Source organism: Poecilia reticulata, chromosome 5 (assembly GCF_904066995.2).
Source record: "Poecilia reticulata chromosome 5, P_reticulata-male-v2, whole genome shotgun sequence".
NCBI lineage: Eukaryota > Metazoa > Chordata > Actinopteri > Cyprinodontiformes > Poeciliidae > Poecilia > Poecilia reticulata.
Genome location: NC_088834.1, coordinates 1471942 through 1490906, shown reverse-complemented (window position 1 = coordinate 1490906; position 18965 = coordinate 1471942). Strand labels below are relative to the sequence as shown.

The following is an 18965-nucleotide window of genomic DNA, read 5'->3' as shown; positions in this document are numbered from 1 at the left end:
AGCCTCCGTTCTAATCGCTCTTTAGCCATTTCCCGAATCAGAAGCTACAAACGGAAGCCAACTTCAGCTTCGATCCAGTCAGTCAGGAACGTCGCCACAGCTAGAGAACCAAACAGACGTTTCCTTCTGTGCAGCCCCGTTCTGTGTAGGATCCTGCTCAGAGTAGCTATTAATGGTTTTAACCACAGCATCCATATCCGTGTAGACCAAACATGAAGGGAAACCTGACCAATTCATGTCAGCCACTGTACCAGCCTAGCATAATACCGCCACTTCCTGGACATAGAATTATCACGTTTTAACAAGATACGTATCACGTTTTAACAAGATAACTATCACGTTTTAACAAGATACATATCACGTTTTAACAAGATACATATCACGTTTTAACAAGATAACTATCACGTTTTAACAAGATATGTATCACGTTTTAACAAGATAGTATCACGTTATAACGTGATATGTATCACGTTTTAACAAGATACGTATCACGTTATAACGTGATAGCGCTCGAATTTTTTTTTCCTGCGTGATAGCAATGCGCTTCCGTAACATTCAACAACAGAGTGGTGAGAAGCAGCTTGTCAACAGGTTGATATCAGAACTGATTGAAATAAAATCTGCAGCTGCGGACAGCAGCCGATATCACACAGATCATTAAAATAACGATAGTTATAAGAATTTAGAAACCAAAGTTAAAGAAATTAAATGTTGAGAACATCAGAGCTGCTGTTTGCTAACTGAGACATTCATTGGTAAGATGATGTAAAGAAACATCCTGTCAGTGAAGGTGTGTGTGTGTGTGTGTGTGTGTGTGTGTGTGTGTGTGTGTGTGTGTGTGTGTGTGTGTGTGTGTGTGTGTGTGTGTGTGTGTGTGTGTGTGTGTGTGTGTGTGTGTCCAGGTCAGAGAGCGACAGCTCTCCTCTGTCCCAGTCCAGATTAACTCTGATCCTCTGGATCTTCCTCTCTATTCGGAGATCTGTGAAAGGATCTGGTGACTGTATTGAGTATTTGCTTTTATAGACCCACAGGAACCAAAATACAGACTCTGTCTCGCTTCCTCTGGACCGACTCTGCAAACACACCAAGCATCCAGTCCTCACTGTGTCCAACATCAACATCCCAGCTGTGGGTCCCTGAGTTAAAACCCTCAGAGATCAAGACAGAAACCCAGATACCAAACCTCTCTGGATTATCAGGAAGCTGCTGTTCCTCTCCTAGACTAACGCCAGTCAGATCTTCAGACAGGATGAGTTCTGGACCAGCCGTGTTTGGGTCCAGAACCAGAGGAGTGTAGGTTACCATGTCCTTCATGTTGCTCCAGATGTTGAAGGCCAGGTTGCCCAGATGTTTGGCCTGGTCTATCAGAGCTCCTGAGGGCAGCTGTGGATCCTCCAGCAGGGGGCAGCGCTGGACTCTTTCCACTGCAGCCTTAGTTGTGCAGGAATGAGACGTCTGCAGCTCTCAGCTCCTCCTCTGTGGCTCTGACTGTGTCTGAAAGAGCTGCTATCTCTCTGCTCAGAGCCTCCATCTTCTCCTTCATCATCCCTCTCTTCTGCTCCTCTTCCTCCCTCAGTGCAGCCAGCCTGGCCTCCTCTTCCTCTGCCAGAAACTGATGAAGCTTCTTAAACTGCTCAACAATCTGCCTCTCTGTGTGTCGGGCCTGGACCTTCATGTGTTCTGCTGTCTGATCAAACTCCTCTTTAACTTCCTTCTTCAGCTCCAGCTTCTTCTTTAAAGGCTCCAGAGTTTCCTGAAGTTTCTTCTTCTGTTGCTGAGCAGCTTCATCAGTGGGTCTGAATCTGTGCTTGGAGTGTTTTTCTGAATCTCTGCAGACGAGACAAACTGGCTGCTGATGGTCCAGACAGAAGAGTTTGAGTTTCTCAGAGTGCAGAGAGCAGAGACCCTCTGGAGCATTTTGGATTTTCTGCTGTAGGAATGATTCACACAGGTTCTTCAGAACCAGGTTACAGGGTGGTTCCATCTTTGAAGATCTCCTCTTACAAACTGGACACTCTCTTGCTGGTTCCTTTCTCCACCAGCTCTTCAGACACTCCCTACAGAAGCTGTGGCTACATGACAGAACCACCGGATCCGTAAAGACGTCCTGACAGACCGGACAGCAGAGATCCTCCTCTGACCTGGAAGCCATTTTGTCTCTGAGCGAAGCTGAAAACACAGAAGGTCCAGTCAGTCTCGGCTCCCTCCCTCCTCTACTAACTTCCCTCAAAGTGACTCTGAGTGTTTTGGTCCAACTCACCTTCAGTGTGAGCAGCTTGAAGCAGCAGAGTTGGAGGTTTACACTTTTCCCTCCTGCAGCTGGACTCAGTCAGAGGAAGCTGCTGGTTTGGTCTGAAGGTGAATCTGATCGACTCTGTAAGGAGCAACAACCAGTTGAGTTCCACTTGGAAGTTCAATCCAAAGGTTAAACCTCTGAGCTGCTGTAAAACCTCCTGAATCTTCATCAGATCACCTGAGTGAAGTCGGCTCCGACCCTCATCTCCTTAAAATTCATTTGGGCTGCTGTCATTTTAAAGATATCAATTAATGTTTCCAGAGGTCATCAAAGGTCAACCAGCCAATTCATTTATGAAAATCTAATTAAATATGATTTCAATCAACTGTCACATTTGTGCAACAAAAAATGTGTGAAATTACAATTAAGATTTTTTTTTTTTTTAAAAAGGTTTCCATAGTAACCAGAGATCAACTCTCCCGTCTCCACATGAACAAACTCAAACAATGTTAACAATGATTTACACCAAACTTGTTTGATTTTGTAAAAAGTGTGATGGGGCTGAAACAGATTTTTCCATTAAAGTTTTAATTAACCATAAAACTCCGTGAGATCAAGTGTCCTGACAGCAGTACGGAAGACTTTTCTGGGTCGACGGGCAGATTGAATAAAAACTTAGAGACTAAAAAGAAAAAGATCACAGAGAATAATGACAAACTGCTGAATCATCAACATAATGTTCGTGTTTCCTGCTTCTGGGCTTCATTTCTGTCCACTAGTCTAAAATCTCACTTTTCTGTTTTTAAATCTTGTATTTCCTTTAATATCTGATAATCTTTCATTATGTTCTGACAGTGAAACTGGGTAAAGCAGTACTCTCAGTGAGCGAGGCCGTATGTAAGCAATATCCGCAGCAGGTTCAACTGCCTGATCGGAGCTGATAAGGCCAGCAGGTTTGGCAGGGAATGAAACTTCCCTCCTTCCAAAGCAAACAGTCACTTTAACTGTTTAGGGGTTTCCAGCAGCTCCGAGACACTTTCCCTTCATGCTGCTAATATTAGTCTGCCAGAGGAGTTTTCACAGGCGAACGGCTCGGAGCACGCGCCGGTACAGCCGTTGGGTTTTCCCCGCTTCATAATCTGAACTCGTTTCCTTCTCATCATGGATGAAATGAAACGGCAAACAGGAAAATCCCCACGTTGTGTCCCAGCTGTCAAAAATAATAGAAACACTGATTCCAATCATTTTCTGAAGATAAGCGGTTATTATTACAGGCTGTGCCCTGAGAGTCAGGCTCTCCTTTGCTGCGTCTTTCAGGCCGCAGCTGCCGGTCCGTCCCATGACGGACTCACACCTGGGGGCGAGTCGGCGTTCACCTTCAGACTGGGGGAGGAAACATGCACTCAGGAAAATGTGGAAACTCCACGCGGAAAGACTGGATCCAGAATCTTCTTCATGTGGGAATTTGCCCAGATTTAGGGTTAAATTGGCATTTAGCAGCGAAAACTGAGTCATAAAATACCAAAAACCTCTAAAAGTTTCTATAAATAAGCAAATCTAAGCCATGCAGAATTCACACATTAACATTGTGCTGTTTTATAATCAACAAAAATATAAATGTATTTCAGAGGATACAGAAAATATCTATGATTAGTCTGTATATGAGCCATTTGTTATGATTACTGAATAGACCAAATATACTAAAAATATATTTTAGATGGTGAAGGAAATATTTAATTACAGTAGATGGAACAAAAAACTAAATGCTAAAACAGCAACTTGTGAATAGGATGATAAATAAGGATGTGAGAAAAATACATAAAAATGTTTGGTATGTTGGCTTTAATGTGGAAAAATTAAACTAAATAAAACAGCAAGTTTTAAGACTGATTTTGTCAAATAATTTTTATTTTCTCTGAAAAGAACATATTTAATGCAAATTAGAATATAATGAGTCGTGTTTGTCAGATTACTTTTTGAAAATAACCTTTATTAAACCCACATTTCTGTTTTTAAAATGAGTTTATTTATTTGTTTGATGTATTATTTCAATTTTTAATTATGCAGAAAATCATAATAATTAAAGTAACGGCATCTGTGTGTAATTAATCTATATAAAACATTTCACTCAGTGACAGTTCCTCAAATAAATTGACTTTACAATAATAATCTGATTAACTGAATGAACTGAACTCAGCCGCAGAGGAAAATACAAATCTTTCCAAAAAGAAAACATTTTATTAAAAAATGTTGGAAAGTTTAATTTCCAACATTTGTTGATTATACGTAATTAATGTCTAAATTTTGTTTTGATTTAGTAATTGTTCATAAAATCTATTTAACTCAGAACAACAAAGTTCCAGTTTGGTCTTGATAGAAAAACTGTTGGTTTTTCTTGGGTTTTTTTAGGTAATTAATGTGAAAATGAAAACAGCGACCACTCATCAGAAAACAGGAAAATGAAATGAACGGCGCTCTAGTGGTGAGAGAGTGAAAGAGTAGAAAGGAGGAAGAAGATGTCGTCACCCTGAGTTTCCATGAAGCAGCGGAGAGGAAAAACCTGTCGGTTGCTTCAGCTTTACCTGGAACAGAGAAAGAACCTGTTAATGAGTTAATCATGACTGATTAACTCAGAGAAATTCAACCAGCGCTCTCTTATCATTCATGCAGTTATTTCTGTTTGGAGGAAAGTGAAAGTGGTCCGTAACACCCCGAGTTACATAAGCTTTAGGTTGGTTGTTTTAAAGGTTTGTTTCGTTATTAACTGTCATTAAAACAGATACTGACTGAGACAGAAGAATACAGAGAAAGAAAGCAGCTCCACTTTTAAATAAACATTGATGTTTTAATGCTAAAGGAACTGCTTTGGCTCTACAGCATTGCATATTCTCAAACAACAACTTCTGGACTAGTTACTTTATTATTATTACTATTTCTAAATAGGTAAAAATATAAATACTGTGTTATTTCACGTACAACATTGCACCATAAACAGTGGAAGCTACTTTTAAAACTTTATCAGTCTGGTTTTCAGCTAAATAAAGTATTTTATTCATACACATGACAACATTATTTTACATGATTCATTAAAAACGCAAAACCACTTAATAAAAATCTGTGGAACATATATAGATATTTAAGGCAAATCTGAACCTAACTTTTGGTGAATGTTTAATTTTGAATTTAAATCTAGTTTTAATTCTCATGATTTAAACAGCCAAAGAGCTTTTTATTCAAAATGTGTATCAGAAGCTGCAGTAAACCAACATGTTTTCAGTCCTGATTTAAAGAACCTTTGAGTTCTGAACATTTTTTCAGGCAGTGTGTTGCCCATCTGAGGAGCAGAGAAACTAAATGATGCTTCACATTTTTGCTGGTTCCGGAAACACTGGGTTCTGAGCTGGTTTAGTTCTTTTTTAACGACCCATATCGTTAAAAAAAAGTGCCTTCACAACTCAAATAAAGGTATCCTCTTCAATATGGCGGCTGCGTTGACGTATGACTGCTCTAAAAACAAGCAGAATGCAGGCTGCCTTCCCCCACCAACATGGCGGAGTTTTTTGTTGTTGTTGTTGCTGAGGGGCGGAGTTACGGAAAATTTCGCAACGTCACGGATTTTGATTGGCTAAGTCACTCCATATGAAGCATAGAGGAGAGGACGAGCCGGTGTGTGAGCCCCAGTAGAGATCCAGCGGTCAGCGGAGACAGACATAGCAGAAGACAAACGGTCAAAGCGACAAACACCGGAGCAGACGGAACCTTTCCTGGACTAAAGTTGGACCCAGGAGCAGTGAAGACTCACCAGTCCGAAGCCGGTAGAAGGTGTTAAATATCGGCGCTGCGCAGTTTTATCCTCCGGTTCTGATCCAAACACGCTGCGAAGTGAGAGGACAGCCATGATTTTCCCCCTGTGCCTCGTGTTGATGCTGTCCGCCTCCGTCCTCTCAGAGTCGGTGAGTCCATCCAGGCCGAACCGAACCGAGCCCACTGCTTTCTGTGCTTGGTTTAACGGGTTCAGCTGTGTGTTTGGTTGATTTGTATCTGGTTTTCTGTAAAACTGCGGGTTTTCAGGCTCGGACTCCCACAGCCTGCTCCTATTATCCCAGATGGGGCCCAGATTGGGGAGGTGGTGGGGGGCGGCTCCAGAACCAGAACCAGAACTGCTCAGTTGTAACCCAGATAACGTTTCATCTAGTATCCAGCCTAATCTAACTTCGTAGATGTTTGTTTTGGTATAAATGTTGAGGAGAAACTTGAACAACCCGGGAATTAGAGCAAGTTTTCCCTCCTCCTCCAAACATTTGGGAAGAGTTAAACAGGGACTTCCTGTGTTCCCAGATCCAAAAGGTTGACTTAATCCCTAAAGAATTTGTGTGCTGCGGGTTTGGAAGAACCAGACTCCCGGTTTGGGCTTTTCCATGATGTTTGCTGATCCAGCAGCTCTCCTCAGTCCAGAACCTCTCATTTCCAAACAGGTTTTCCCGTTTAAAAAAAAAAAAAAAAGCCAAATCAACAATTATCCAGACTCTTAGGCATTTCCTTTGGCTGCATTTTAAAACTGCAAAACCAAATTTCACAATGTTCTGGTGTCTGTCGTGAACATGATGTTAATATTTCCTCAGCTCAGTCTGTAAAGATTAACAGTGTGTTGGTCAGATTTGGGCTCAGACCAGCCGATCCCACTGCTGCTCGTGTTTGAACAGGAATTATTCTTCAGCAAGAGAAAACATTGTAAGAAAAGACTCAAATTTTCCAGATTAAACTGATGCTGGATGAGTCTAGTAGATGATTGTCCATGTGGAGGTGTCATGCTGTGGGCTTGCTCTGTGGACAGATGAACACAGAAATTGCTTAATCTAGTTTGGGCAGATGCACCCTGACGGGATCAATCCGACCCAGTGAATCATCCTGGTGTAGACGTTGGGAAGTGGAAATCCTGGGTATTTTGGACGGGAGTGGATTTATTTGATTGGTCAACTGTTGAGGCAGGTACCAGTGTCTCCACCCACCTGTTGCAACTTCTGTAAAGTTCCTGGTTCTGGTTCCGTTTGGGTCATAACAGAACGGCCATCTCTTGGTTCTGACCAGCTGTTGGAGGTTATGTTCTTGTTCCTGGGTTTAGTCATGTGACCTTGTTGTCCACGAGCAGGATCAGCTGATTGGTTGGTTTCTGTGGATTTTTCCTGGGTTGAGTAAATAAAAGACTTTAGTTGTTTTTTTTGTGTGTTTTCACTGAGTGATACTTCTGGGTGGAGGAGGAGGAGGAGTGGTGCTGCGGGCCACCCACAGTCCTCTCCTCCTCCCAGCCTCTCTGAACAAATGGAGGGAAACGGCAGTAATGGCAGGTTTTCACCCTCCTCCAGTCTTCAATCATCGGAAAGCCGGCAGGAATTTCTAAGATGATCTGATCCACCTCGTTTTTACTGTCTGTGATATTCCTCACCTCCTCCCCTTTTCTTTCCTTCCTTCATGCTGGAATGTGACCTCTGGTGATCTTGACCGGCCCTCTGGGGGATTTTACACACTTGGAGGGATCTCAATAGGGCCTCGGGGTCTTTTCACAGGGGACGCTCCTTTCTAGCCGGGCCTGGTGTGGAAACACCTACAGCTTTCCCACCGAAACATTCCCCCTCATCCCGTTTCTCCTGCTCTGTAAGTGAAGCTCTTGCCTCCTCGGCCCGTCGCTCCGTCTTTCTTCCCGGTTCTTTGAAAGGCCTTCCCTCCGCCTCCCTCTCACTCGCCGCCTTTTCATCTCCTGCTGAGGTCATCGGTGGTATGTGGCTTCGGCGTTCCTCGCTAATCGATAACAATGTTCCCTCACCTGACAAAAGAACGCGCTCTGAAGGCAAGCAGAGCCACGGGAATGATCGGAATGTGTTTGAGGATTAAGGTGGATTTCTAATCCACTGGAAACCAAACAGGAAGTTTTTGGAATCGACGCATCCAAGCTTGGTTTGTTTCGGTTTAGTCTGGAGAAACGCATCCGGCTGTTCCAGCTTTCCGGCCTCGTCAGCCGGAATGTTTTCTGCTCCCGTTGGGATACAAGTTGGAACGGGTCCTTGGTGAGCAGTATGGGGGTGGGAGACGGGAAAGCACCTGAGGATCTGAGGAAAATTATCCTGCCTTTAAATAAAGAGGTTATTGTCACATGTGAGAGTAAAGGAGAGCGAACTTCCTGTGGCTCGTTGAGGCGCGACGCTCCGGTTTGATCTCAAATTGGTTTTAATTGGCTCTATTAATGCAGATTAAAGGCTGTTAATCAGTGGAGTTAATCCAGCAACCCTCGGCTTGTTGGCTCCTTTCTGGTGGATCTTGTAGGAATGTGGCTGGTTTGGCATTTAGCCTCTCGGATCATTTGCAAGAGAATGAGGCAGGATTTTTAAAGGAAGTTTTTCTTTTTTGTCTCCTTTGCATGACGGGGCGCTGTGAAAGCCGCCGCGGTGAAAGGACGGAGGGAAGGAGGGGAGCGTGATAAATAGTATGACTAGGATGTAATAATGGTTCCTGCTTTGCTGTCCGCTGGTCTATAAAATCCCTTTGGGCCCAGGAATGTTGGCACGGAGAGAGGAGCTTTTTGTCCTTCCTGGCTGCGCTGGCGGGCCGCCGAACCCGACCTCCCTCCACCCCGTCCAACCGCTGCATACTCTGGCAGCGCCGACGGGAACTATACGGGTGCATTTAGCTTTAAACCCCCCGTATCACTTTCATCCCTCTTCTTTCTTTGAAAGAACTGTAATTAAACTACTTCCATGAATCCTGCAGGAACTCCGGACAGAACCAGGAACTCTGGAGGCTGGAGACGTTTTCTGTGGTGGTTGGACTGGATTAAAGTTTTTAATCAAGTTAATTGTAGGGTTATTATCGCATTTGAAACAAACTATATATCAACAAAAACATTATTGAATAACTGGACATATGAGCACAAACACAGAGACGGTTCTTGTTTTATTCCACCATCAAATTAATTTTTTTAAGCAAATCCTTTAGATATGTGGACAGTTTACGCCGACGGCAGCTGCTGAAGCATGTTTAGCATTGAGAAGCCGCTTTAGCCTTGGACAGGCGAGCTAACTCCTGTTAGCACAGCGCTAACTCCTGTTAGCACAGCGCTAACTCCTGTTAGCACAGCGCTAACTCCTGTTAGCACAGCGCTAACCCCTGTTAGCACAGCGCTAACCCCTGTTAGCATAGCAACAGACTTCATCAGATTGTTTTTGGAAGCAGAACTTGATCCTGGCTGAAGCATCTTGGTTGTCCAGCGCTGTTAGCGGATGTTTGTGCTTCGGGTTTACGGTTGTAGGCCTGTAAACATGTAAACATTAATACAGTTCAGTTTCCTCTCCTGGTGTCTAAAGGGTTACAGATAAACTCCAGACATATGGACAAGATTCATCTCCCGGTTCCAGAGTCCTTTCCAAAGATTTGTTTCCAGTCTGATTTGGAAAAACTTTGTTTGGTTCATCGGTTAAATGAAACATTTAAAAATAATTTTTTTCTTAGAATGTAACATTTAGCGCATAAAAATGTAAAGATTCATCTACATTAACACGTTGGGGTGACGGCCCTCATCCTCTTGGTTGGAAAACCTCCCACATTTCACTGGAATCCTGTTTCTAATTTTGAGCCAAAAAGCTTAAACTTGGGATGGAAGCTCACATTTTCCCACCATGTTTAGATTAAGCCCAGCTTGAGCAGAGCAGCTGACATGGGAACCTACGTCACTGTTAGCATATTTTATTTATAATAGTCTTTTATATCTTTAAATGTTGTGCAGCTCCATGGAGCTGCGTTCGTCAGCAGAACTGAGCAGTGGTCTCCTTCCTCCTCTGGGGTTGATCATCCTGAGGTTGTGCTTCGTGAAGCAGCTGAACTCTGACCTCCTGCTCTGCAGGAACGTCATGTTGTACTCCTGCTTTTGGATTTGTTTGCCTGGGGCTCCGTTTATTTGCCTGGCTGTGGTTCTGCTTGGCGTTTTGGCTGTGGGAGCAAACCAACTCGGGTTCTGCTGGTTTTCGCAGCTGTTGCGTAACGGAGCCGGTTGCTGTGGAGCTCGGAGGAGTTTTCCTCGCTAAACGAGAGCAAATCAAGGAGAATGTCCTCACAGATCAGAGTGTTTGTGGCGTTTCTGACTGGATCTGCAGAACTCGGCTGCAGGTTCCCGGCCTGTTTCTGTGTCGGCGCGTAATTTTCCAGAAAGTTCTGAGTCGGTCGGGACTCTGATTCTGTTTTCCTGCCGGACTCTGCAGGCTGACGTTGGTTCTCGGAGCGTTGGTTTGCTTTGGCTCCTCCAGAGCCGAGACAGGAATGTGGTGGCTGACTGAGCAGCCGAGACCTCGACTGGCGAGCCGGCCCACATCCAGGCACATTCCTCAGTCAGAACACACACACACACACACACACACACACACACACACACACACACACACAGAGCTACAGTCAGCATAAAGCAGCAGCGGACCAGCCGTGCCTCCAGGCCTGATATTTTCTGTTTTTGTTCCAGGCTCAAGTATCAGAATATAAACTATACGCTGCAGATTCCTTCTGATCAGAACCAGAACCGACTGCAGCAGGCTTTGGTCCGGCCGTGCGTTCATGTTCTGATTCTAAATGTTCAGTGTTTTAAATCAGAACCCATCGTCTCTGAACGCCGCTTGCAGCAGCGTGACTCTAATCAGAGTTAATGCCTCTAACTGGGCCGTTCCTCCTCGGCCTGGAAGTCAAAGCTCTTATTGTGTCCATCCATCAGGTCTTCTTGTCTCCTGGGACTTTTGTTTGACACTGAATGGATTTGATGTTTCCTGACCTTCAGCGCTGCAGCTGCATCCTTCATCCAATAAAAGCTCTTCAGCATGGTTGTCTTCGTCCGGTTCTGCCTGGAGGAGAAACGTCGGATGTGAGGAATGGGTTGCTGCTCCGTCGCTCACGGCTTCAGGAACGACCCGGTACCGTCTGGTTATCGTGGCCCAGCGGTCTCATCACTGGCAGGAAGTGTCCAATAAAAGCTGCATGGATAAGATCAGTAGCTCCCTCAGGAGGATCCTCATCAGAACCCCATTAGACCCATTAAGCCCAGAACCTCCGCTTCCCATTGAGTCTGTCGCCATGAAACAGGAAGTCTGGGAGAAAACTGGAGCTTCTGCTTCTTCTCAGAAATAACTGCATTGGTGCTGGAGTTACTGGACCAAACGACCTGAAAGTCCAACTACTGATTGGAATCAGCTGAAAGTACCAGAAGACCGGGCGTGAAGTTCTGCTCCAGACTGAAAGGTCCGGTTGGGGGTCATGCGGGTTGGGAAAGCGGCCGGACGTAGATGTTGGAAATGGAGCGGCTGCCTGCCGTGTGAATGGAGCAGATGCTCCTGTCCGGGTCGGAAGACGGAGGGATTGTTTTCAGTTGGACCTGGTTGGCTCACTCATTGACATGCTGGAGGCATGTGCACATCTTTGTTCCCTGTCACGGATTGGACCCGGGTCCAAACTGGGTTGTTCTGGACCGTGGGTGGCCCAGGAAGGAGGTGATGAATGATTCACGTTTGAAAAGTTTTCTCATAAATAAACCTGGAGATGAAGTTTCTGCCCCGGAATACCGAAACATCCCATAAAACTTCTACAACAGTTGGACTGAAATGCAGCCAAACTGCGTCTTTTATCTGTTGATCGGTTTAATCGGCAGCATTCCCAACCACATTCCAGCGGAAGGAATAACTCCAGCCGTTTCTTCGTTTGCCTGGCGATTCACGCAATGAACATGAGTCACATGATCAGCGAGACCAAACAAGCTCTGCAATTAAGGAGCTTTAGTTGAACAAAGAGCGGCTCTGTGTGGCAGGAACGGGCCGGATGCTGGGAGTTTATCCGGGTCGGAATGATGATGATGATGGTCTGGGTTGCAGGTCCGTTCAGAGTGAGAAATGACAGATTTTTAACTCTGGATTCTTTCTCAGTTCCCCCTTCCCGTTCGTCGGGTCCATCTGGATGCAAGGTTCTGGTTTGGCTCGGCTCCACAGCCGCCTGCGGGTCGCATGCGGCTCATTACAGTCGGAACCGAAGGCGGACGGCCGCTGATGTTTCTGTCAGTAAACATCGTCTCTCTGCGGCACATGGTGTCGTTTATTCCGGCTTCTCCGTGAAGTTTGGACCGCAGCCGGCCCGGCTTTGTGTTGCTGTTCTGGAGCGCGAACACATTTGGTTCCAATCTGCCTGCTGAGGTTGGCTGTGGTGGCGTTTCCAGGGCAACAGCCGTGTTTGGTTAGCCGTCCGCAGCTTCGGTTTCATCTCCTGAGCTTTGTGTGTCGGCCGGGTGGAGCCGGTATTTATAGCGCCGTCCATTAAAGTTGCTGATCTTATTGTTTACAGGCTTTGTTTGTGGTTCTGTTGGGTTTCATGTTCTGTGGATCGACTCGGCGCTGCCGGGGCTTATTTCTGTCACGGACTCGGCCCGGTTCTGGTCCCCTCTTGCGTAACGGATCCCGTCTTCCCGCCCTCTGTCCGACTCGGACTCTAGTTTCATAACTGCAAGGGGTTAAAGGTCAGGGGCCGCCAGGATGAGGAGCCGTCATGGTAAACATTAACAGGGTGACGATTCCAGCCAGTCGAACCAGTTTAACTCCAACTGGTTGGAACGTGACGCACTGGAACATGAAGCTCAACCTCATGGGCTCCTAAAGGCAAAGTGAGCCCAACTTCCTGATCCGAGTCGATCTGTGGTTCATTACTGGACATGAAGCGACACCGGATGAAACATTAAACGAGTTACTGATTAACGGCAAGACGAGCCGAGCCCGTCCCGTCTGCAGGGCAGAACCAGCCAATCATCGACGCAGAAAACCGTTTTTTATTTATTTGGGTCCGAGATGCTGTTTTTAAAATCAGCAGGTAGATTGTTCCAGAACAGTTCTGTCAAACGTTTATTTTTAAATGTTTTCATTGAACTGGTGAATCGGACTGGACCCAGAGTTACCCACAGGAAACGGAACTGCTGTTGACGTCTCCATCCCCTTCAGAATAAGAGCATGAATATAAAACTGTTCTGTAAACTTTCAGTTGAATAATGAACAGAACAGCTGAGTAAATGAAATGCCACATGTTTTTAGAGTCGGTAAAAATTGTCTCCGTTATTATCTGTGATTGAGTTGAACTTTGTAAAGTTCCTCCAGACATTCGTTGTGAATTTTTTGCTTTATGAATGAATGAATTTTCTTTCTTTTCGTTCCATTTTTCCTGGAGCCAAATCCAGTAGAAATCTCCCAATAGCTCCAAGCTCTCCCAGCAGCCGGAACAAGCAAACCTTTGTTCTTTACTTGGTTCTGCCGGTTTTGGTTCTGGTTGCAGAGTCGGAATAAATATTTACTCACAAACCCAAAATGTTCCCAGTTAAATCCGGCTGAAATACGGCAGCCGTGAAGGTTTGTCATTTTAAAAAGAAACAGTTTTCGGGGCCTTTAAACCTGCCGGGAGCCGCAGAGTGAAGAGAAGCAGACCTGAGGGGTTGCCACGGAAACCTGTGACTCATTCCCGGTTTAATCCGCCCGACTCCGAGGAATGGGGTTCCTGTAACGTAACTCGGCAGGCGTGTTGCAGCCCGACTCGGATGAGGAAACGCAGAGCCACGAGTCATCGCTTTACGTCTGAGGCAGAACCGCCTGCGGGGCCGGAAACGGGTCTCTGAGCCGAACTTCCAGAAAACATTCCCAATCGGGGTGAAAGCATCATGAGGGGGAAATGGCTGCTCCGGCTCCAGAGCCGTGTTCATCGACACGTCGCTGCAGAACTCACATGGAAGCGATTACCAGAACCATGACGTCTGTGCCGCTGGCCCGGCCCGGCCCGGCCCAGCCCGTGAGGATGTGGCGTTTGTGGTCGACTTTTATTCCGAGAAATTCCCGTTTCTATATATAAGAGCTGAAAAAGCTCAAGGTTTTATTCCTGTTTCAGTTAAATCTGCTCTCGGGTTCAGTTCCCTTAACTGGACTGAACTGACGTACTAAACCACAGCAGTCGGGAATGATCCGTTCAGCGGACTCTCTTGGTTCCGTTGACGCCAGCGCCGGTCGGATTGAAGTCAGAACCAGGAAGAGGTGAAAGCAGGAGTCGTTTTGTCCTAAGAAGCTCTGCAGCTGTGAGGAATGAGTCTCAGGAAAACGTCTGGAACAAGGAATCCTGTTGAAGTTTGGCTGCATGTTTTCCCGTTTTCCAACTGGGAATTCCCAGTTCACAGATTGAAAAACCACTGAGAGGATTCTTCTCCTCCAGCTGATGAAAAATATTCAGAATGAAGTTTTTCTTCTCTGCTTCCTTCCTCTGGGAGCTGAACCGTTTCCTGCTTTTAGCAGCTGGTTGGGAATTCCTGTTTCTCACACACACACACACACACACACACACCGCCTCATCCTTAAAGCTGATTAACTGTGTGTGTTAATCAGCCTGATGGAGGTGTGTGTCTGCAGTGGGTGGGATCCTGAAATGTGATTAAAGTGCCGTTGGGTCCGGTCCGGTTCTCGGTGATGATTCCTTGTTCTGGATGTTTAAAGATTCCCGGGAATCCTGGCTCTGTAGCTTTGGGAATGAAATCCTTCCTGAACCGCCCGTTGTGTCCCAGCAGGTCAGGGAGACGGAGACGTGGATGCCCATGAGCACCACGCAGACGGTTGCCATGTCGACGGACGGCGGCGACCTGGAGGCATCGGGAGACTCTTCGAACGGCTCCGACTTTGGATTCCCAGACGATGAAGACGACGATTATTACGACGAAGAATACGATGTGTCCGGATCCGGAGAAGGAGGTCGGTTCTGGTTTTTAAAAACGGAACGTTCTTTAAGTTCTGCTTGGATCTAAAATACTTTTCTTTTTTTCATTCTCTTTAGAAACCGAGTCCAGACCTTCAGCCAAGGTGAGAACGGTTCTGAATGCAGGTTCTGTGAGGTTCTGGAACGAGTTCTGACCCGGTTGTTTTCCCTGCAGCCCGACTTCGATAACAGGATCCCTGACCTGCCGGACCCGGTGGGACCAAAAGACTACGAGATCGACGTGGTGAAGAAGACGAACGAGATTCCTCTGCTGGGCAGCGAACCCGAAACCAAGGAGGAGAACCCGTCCAACGTCCTGATGTCCCAGGCCAAAGGGGACAGCATCTTCAACAAGACGGAGGTCCTGGCAGGTCGGTACCGGCTCCGCGGCCGCCGCTAGCCTAGCTTCTCCTAGATGAATTCTTATTTTAATTTGTACAATTTAAAAATTGGTCAACAGCTGTTTATACTTGGGCTCTTATTTTGAAGCCCTGATTCACACTGACTGTTTAATTCCCCAATGATTTTATCTAAAACGGCAAAATATTTTACATTTGAATCATTTTAAATCTGTTTTACAGTGTGAAGCGGTGGTGTCCAAACTTTTTCCCCGTTTTTTTTTTTTTTTGTCAACAGAAAACAAATCTGTGAATCATTTAAGATTCAGATCATAAAGTGAGTCAAACTGCTGCAAAATTAAAGGGAAAACCAGGAATCTCATGTTTTAGGTCTCGTTTTGTTTTATTGGCCAAGTTTTTACGGTTCTTGACTCAAAGTCATTTTAGGGCCACAGATGGCCCCCGGACCACAGTTTGGACACCGCCAGCCTCCTTCAGGGAGCCTTGTATTTGATTAAATGAAATAAAAAGTGTTTTTGTTTGTCTGCTGCAGCTGTGATCGCCGGCTGCGCCGTCTGCCTCATGTTCGCCGTGCTCCTCATCCTCCTCCTCATCTACCGCATGAAGAAGAAGGACGAAGGCAGCTACGACCTGGGGAAGAAGCCCATCTACAAGAAGGCGCCCACCACGGAGATCTACGCGTAGGCCCCGCCCCCTGCCCCGCCTCCTTCCTCCCTGACCTCACATACACACAAACACACACCTCAGCCGTAAAAACCCGACGGGCCGCCCGGCGGCCCTGCAGTGCCTCATCTTCATCACCTCGTGTTTCTTCAGCGGCGTGGCGGCGGATGAATCCCCGGCGCCTCGACCGATTGACTGACTCCGCCTCCTGATGCGTACGAATCTCACTGACCAATCAGAGGCTGAGTTTCCTGGCAGGTTGGAGCGTTCCCGCTGCGGTACGCCATGTTTTCCGGATCAAGTTGAGAGGAAAAAAACAACAGAATGAACTTTTCCTGCTAAACACTAACAGATGTTATTTATTCACTCGTCTTCCTCGGTCTGCAGTTTCTGTCTCCTTTCTGTTTCCTTTATTTTTGATGGAAAAGTTTTTCAGACTGCTTTTATTTTGAAAAGGCCTGTAGCCGTCAGCTCACAATCATGTTGATAATTTAAATGTATCTGCTGGAGTCCCAGAGGCAGGCCCGTCTTTGTTTCTGCTCTCTTCTGTAACAGATTTTTAATTAAAACGAGTTTCCGATTCCTCGGGTCCGTTTCCCTTCCTGCCCGACGATCCGGTGCGAACGCAGAGCGCCTCCGCTGCTGGGAAGGAGCGAGAATCCTCAGGATGTTTAGGAATGATCACCGCCGTGCCTCCAGTTTGGGACAAACGTTCAGCAGAAATGAGTTTCCAGGGTTGCATCCCGACTCGCGTGAATCGAATCCCCCTTTCATTCCCAAATCCGAAGGGTGGAAGGTGAAAACCCTCCGTTTTCTCCACATCCTGGAGGTTCTGGAAAACCTTTCCGTCTCGTTTTGGTTCTGTTGTTTTTTTTTGTCAGGGCTTTTCCTCGATAAGCTACGCCGACCGTTTCTCCAGTCGGCCGGAGACGAGCAAACCTGAAGCCGAAATATGAATGATTTCTGTAAAGAAGCTCGTGTTTCTCCGGCGGAGGCGGCCGGACCCGGATCCGGACCCGGATCCGGACCCGGACTGATCCGACCTGTAAATAGTCCTTCAGTAAAACGTATCTGACGGTTGGTACTTTGGCCGCTTCCTGGCAGCAGAAATATCTACCAAATATTTAAATGCCAAATAGTTTGTGTTTCCACGGTAACGCTCATGTGATCGACTGTAAATGTAAAGTTTTTATACTAACTCTCCTCGTTTGTTTTCCTGCTTTAGATCAACTTCCCTTTTTGTATTAATTTAACTGTCAAATAATTTTATTGCCTCCCTTCAGGTCTGGGTGTCTGGCCCTTTAAGCTGTTGTACATGTGATTCTCAAAGTTTTATACACACTAGTTGGATTTCCAGAGACCTAGTTTTGAAACGATTTATTTTGTAAGAATTTCTTTTTATCTTTTAGACATTTTTTTTTTTTTGCTTTTCATATTTATGTTTTTTGCTGTTTTTACGTGTAGAAGGAGAAATCTTTGGTTCGGGGGATGATGAGCCGCGCCGACGGCAGCAGACCTGGGCCTGACCCGTTTCTTTTTTTCCGTTTTTTTTGTTACTGAAACGAAACGCCGTGGGCGAGTCCAGGAGGTTCTGTAGGACCGGACCGAGCCGACCGACCTCGACGCCCGGCGGCGCCGGGGGGCGGAGCTCTGAGATTAGGAGTAAAACTGTGGGTCGTTCCCAGGTCTGGGCGGTCGGTCGGCGTGGAGAGAAAGTTCTGCTGCTTAATGTCAAACACCAGTGGAGCGAAGAAGCCGATGAATCATTGGGTTCTACATGCAGGTTCTGATTTATTATTGGAAATAAAGCTATTTTTATGCACATTAGCAGATGAGTCCCGTCTCTGTCTTCATGACCTGCAGATTTCTAGACCAAACATGATGAAGATAAACTAAAAACAAACGTCCAGCCTTGAACTTGAATTGAATATCTGCTGATTTCTTTCCGGAACGATGGAAGAAGGAAAACTTCCCAGAATCCCGATGACATTCCCAGCAGATTTGAATCGAAGCATTTTACAAAAATATCAGTTCATAAATTTATTCCAAATGAGCGTAAAACGATCAGTTCATTGTTAAAATGAAAGTCAACAGAATGACACCAAAAATATTATTTTAGATTTTTTTTTATTCACTTTCTCTGCATTAATTTCCACAGAAAAAAAATTTATATTTTCTCTTTTGGGTAAAAGTTTTGTTTCTCTTTAAAACCCCAAAAACTTAAAATTGTATTTCTTTTAGAAAAGTATTGCATTTCCTCTGGTAGATGTTTCTTATTAGCGGCTCTAAAGTTTATTTAGCTGCACTGATTATTAATCAGGTTCAGCTCATTATTAAAATTAAACTCATGGCAGAATGACAGGAAAAGTGCCAGAAGTATTGATTTAATCCTTTTTCTTGTTTGAAACTATCCACATTTTTCACAGAATAAAATGTTTTTTTATTCTTTTTTTAAAATTTTGTTTAAACCCTGGAAACTGAACAAAGACGGTATTTCATATAATCAGGTATCGAATAGATATTTATGTAAAGATATTACATCACATTAGTGGTTTTAAACCAGCTGGACTGTTTGGATAGTAAAGATTACAAAGATCTGAACTGGAGATTCTATTGGCTGTAAAAGGGAAGAATCAATGGCCTAGTCAAAGTCTTTTTAGAGAACTGAAACCTAAATGAAGAAGCAGCTTTGGAGAATCATCCTGTAGGATCTGAAGCTGAGAAGCAGAAACGTTTCTCCGTGTCTGGAGGTTCCGAGCGGAGCCGGTCCAGTATGAACTCAGGTGGACGGGATGAAAGCGCGGAGGAGCTGCTCCTCCACCTGAACAAACAACCTTTCCCTCTCGGTGTGTGTGTGTGTGTGTGTGTGTGTGTGTGTGTGTGTGTGTGTGTGTGTTTGAGCTGGACCGTTCCCAGGAACG

At 45.4% G+C, this 18965-nt stretch overlaps 1 protein-coding gene and 1 pseudogene across 3 annotated transcripts; one reads left to right on the top strand and one right to left on the bottom strand.

The window, feature by feature from the left end:
• Nucleotides 1–346: 346 nt before the first annotated feature.
• On the bottom strand, nt 347–4969 carry LOC145551606 (E3 ubiquitin-protein ligase TRIM35-like; annotated as a pseudogene). Its single transcript, XR_014087477.1, has 3 exons — nt 4763–4969; nt 2261–2374; nt 347–2169 (listed from the first exon to the last, which is right to left on the bottom strand). The product of XR_014087477.1 is annotated as an E3 ubiquitin-protein ligase TRIM35-like (transcript).
• A 925-nt stretch (nt 4970–5894) lies between these two features.
• On the top strand, nt 5895–17871 carry sdc4 (syndecan 4). Of its 2 annotated transcripts, none has more exons than XM_008408252.3 (5): nt 5895–6189; nt 14835–15018; nt 15101–15126; nt 15198–15393; nt 15914–17871. In XM_008408252.3, exons 1-5 carry the CDS (start codon nt 6133–6135, stop codon nt 16063–16065), a joined length of 615 nt encoding a protein of 204 aa, XP_008406474.1. In that variant the 5' UTR covers nt 5895–6132; the 3' UTR covers nt 16066–17871. The 2 variants fall into 2 exon arrangements, with proteins under 2 accessions (XP_008406474.1, XP_008406475.1); XM_008408253.3 differs by having other exon boundaries at nt 5896–6189; nt 14838–15018.
• The last annotated feature ends 1094 nt before the right edge of the window (nt 17872–18965 follow it).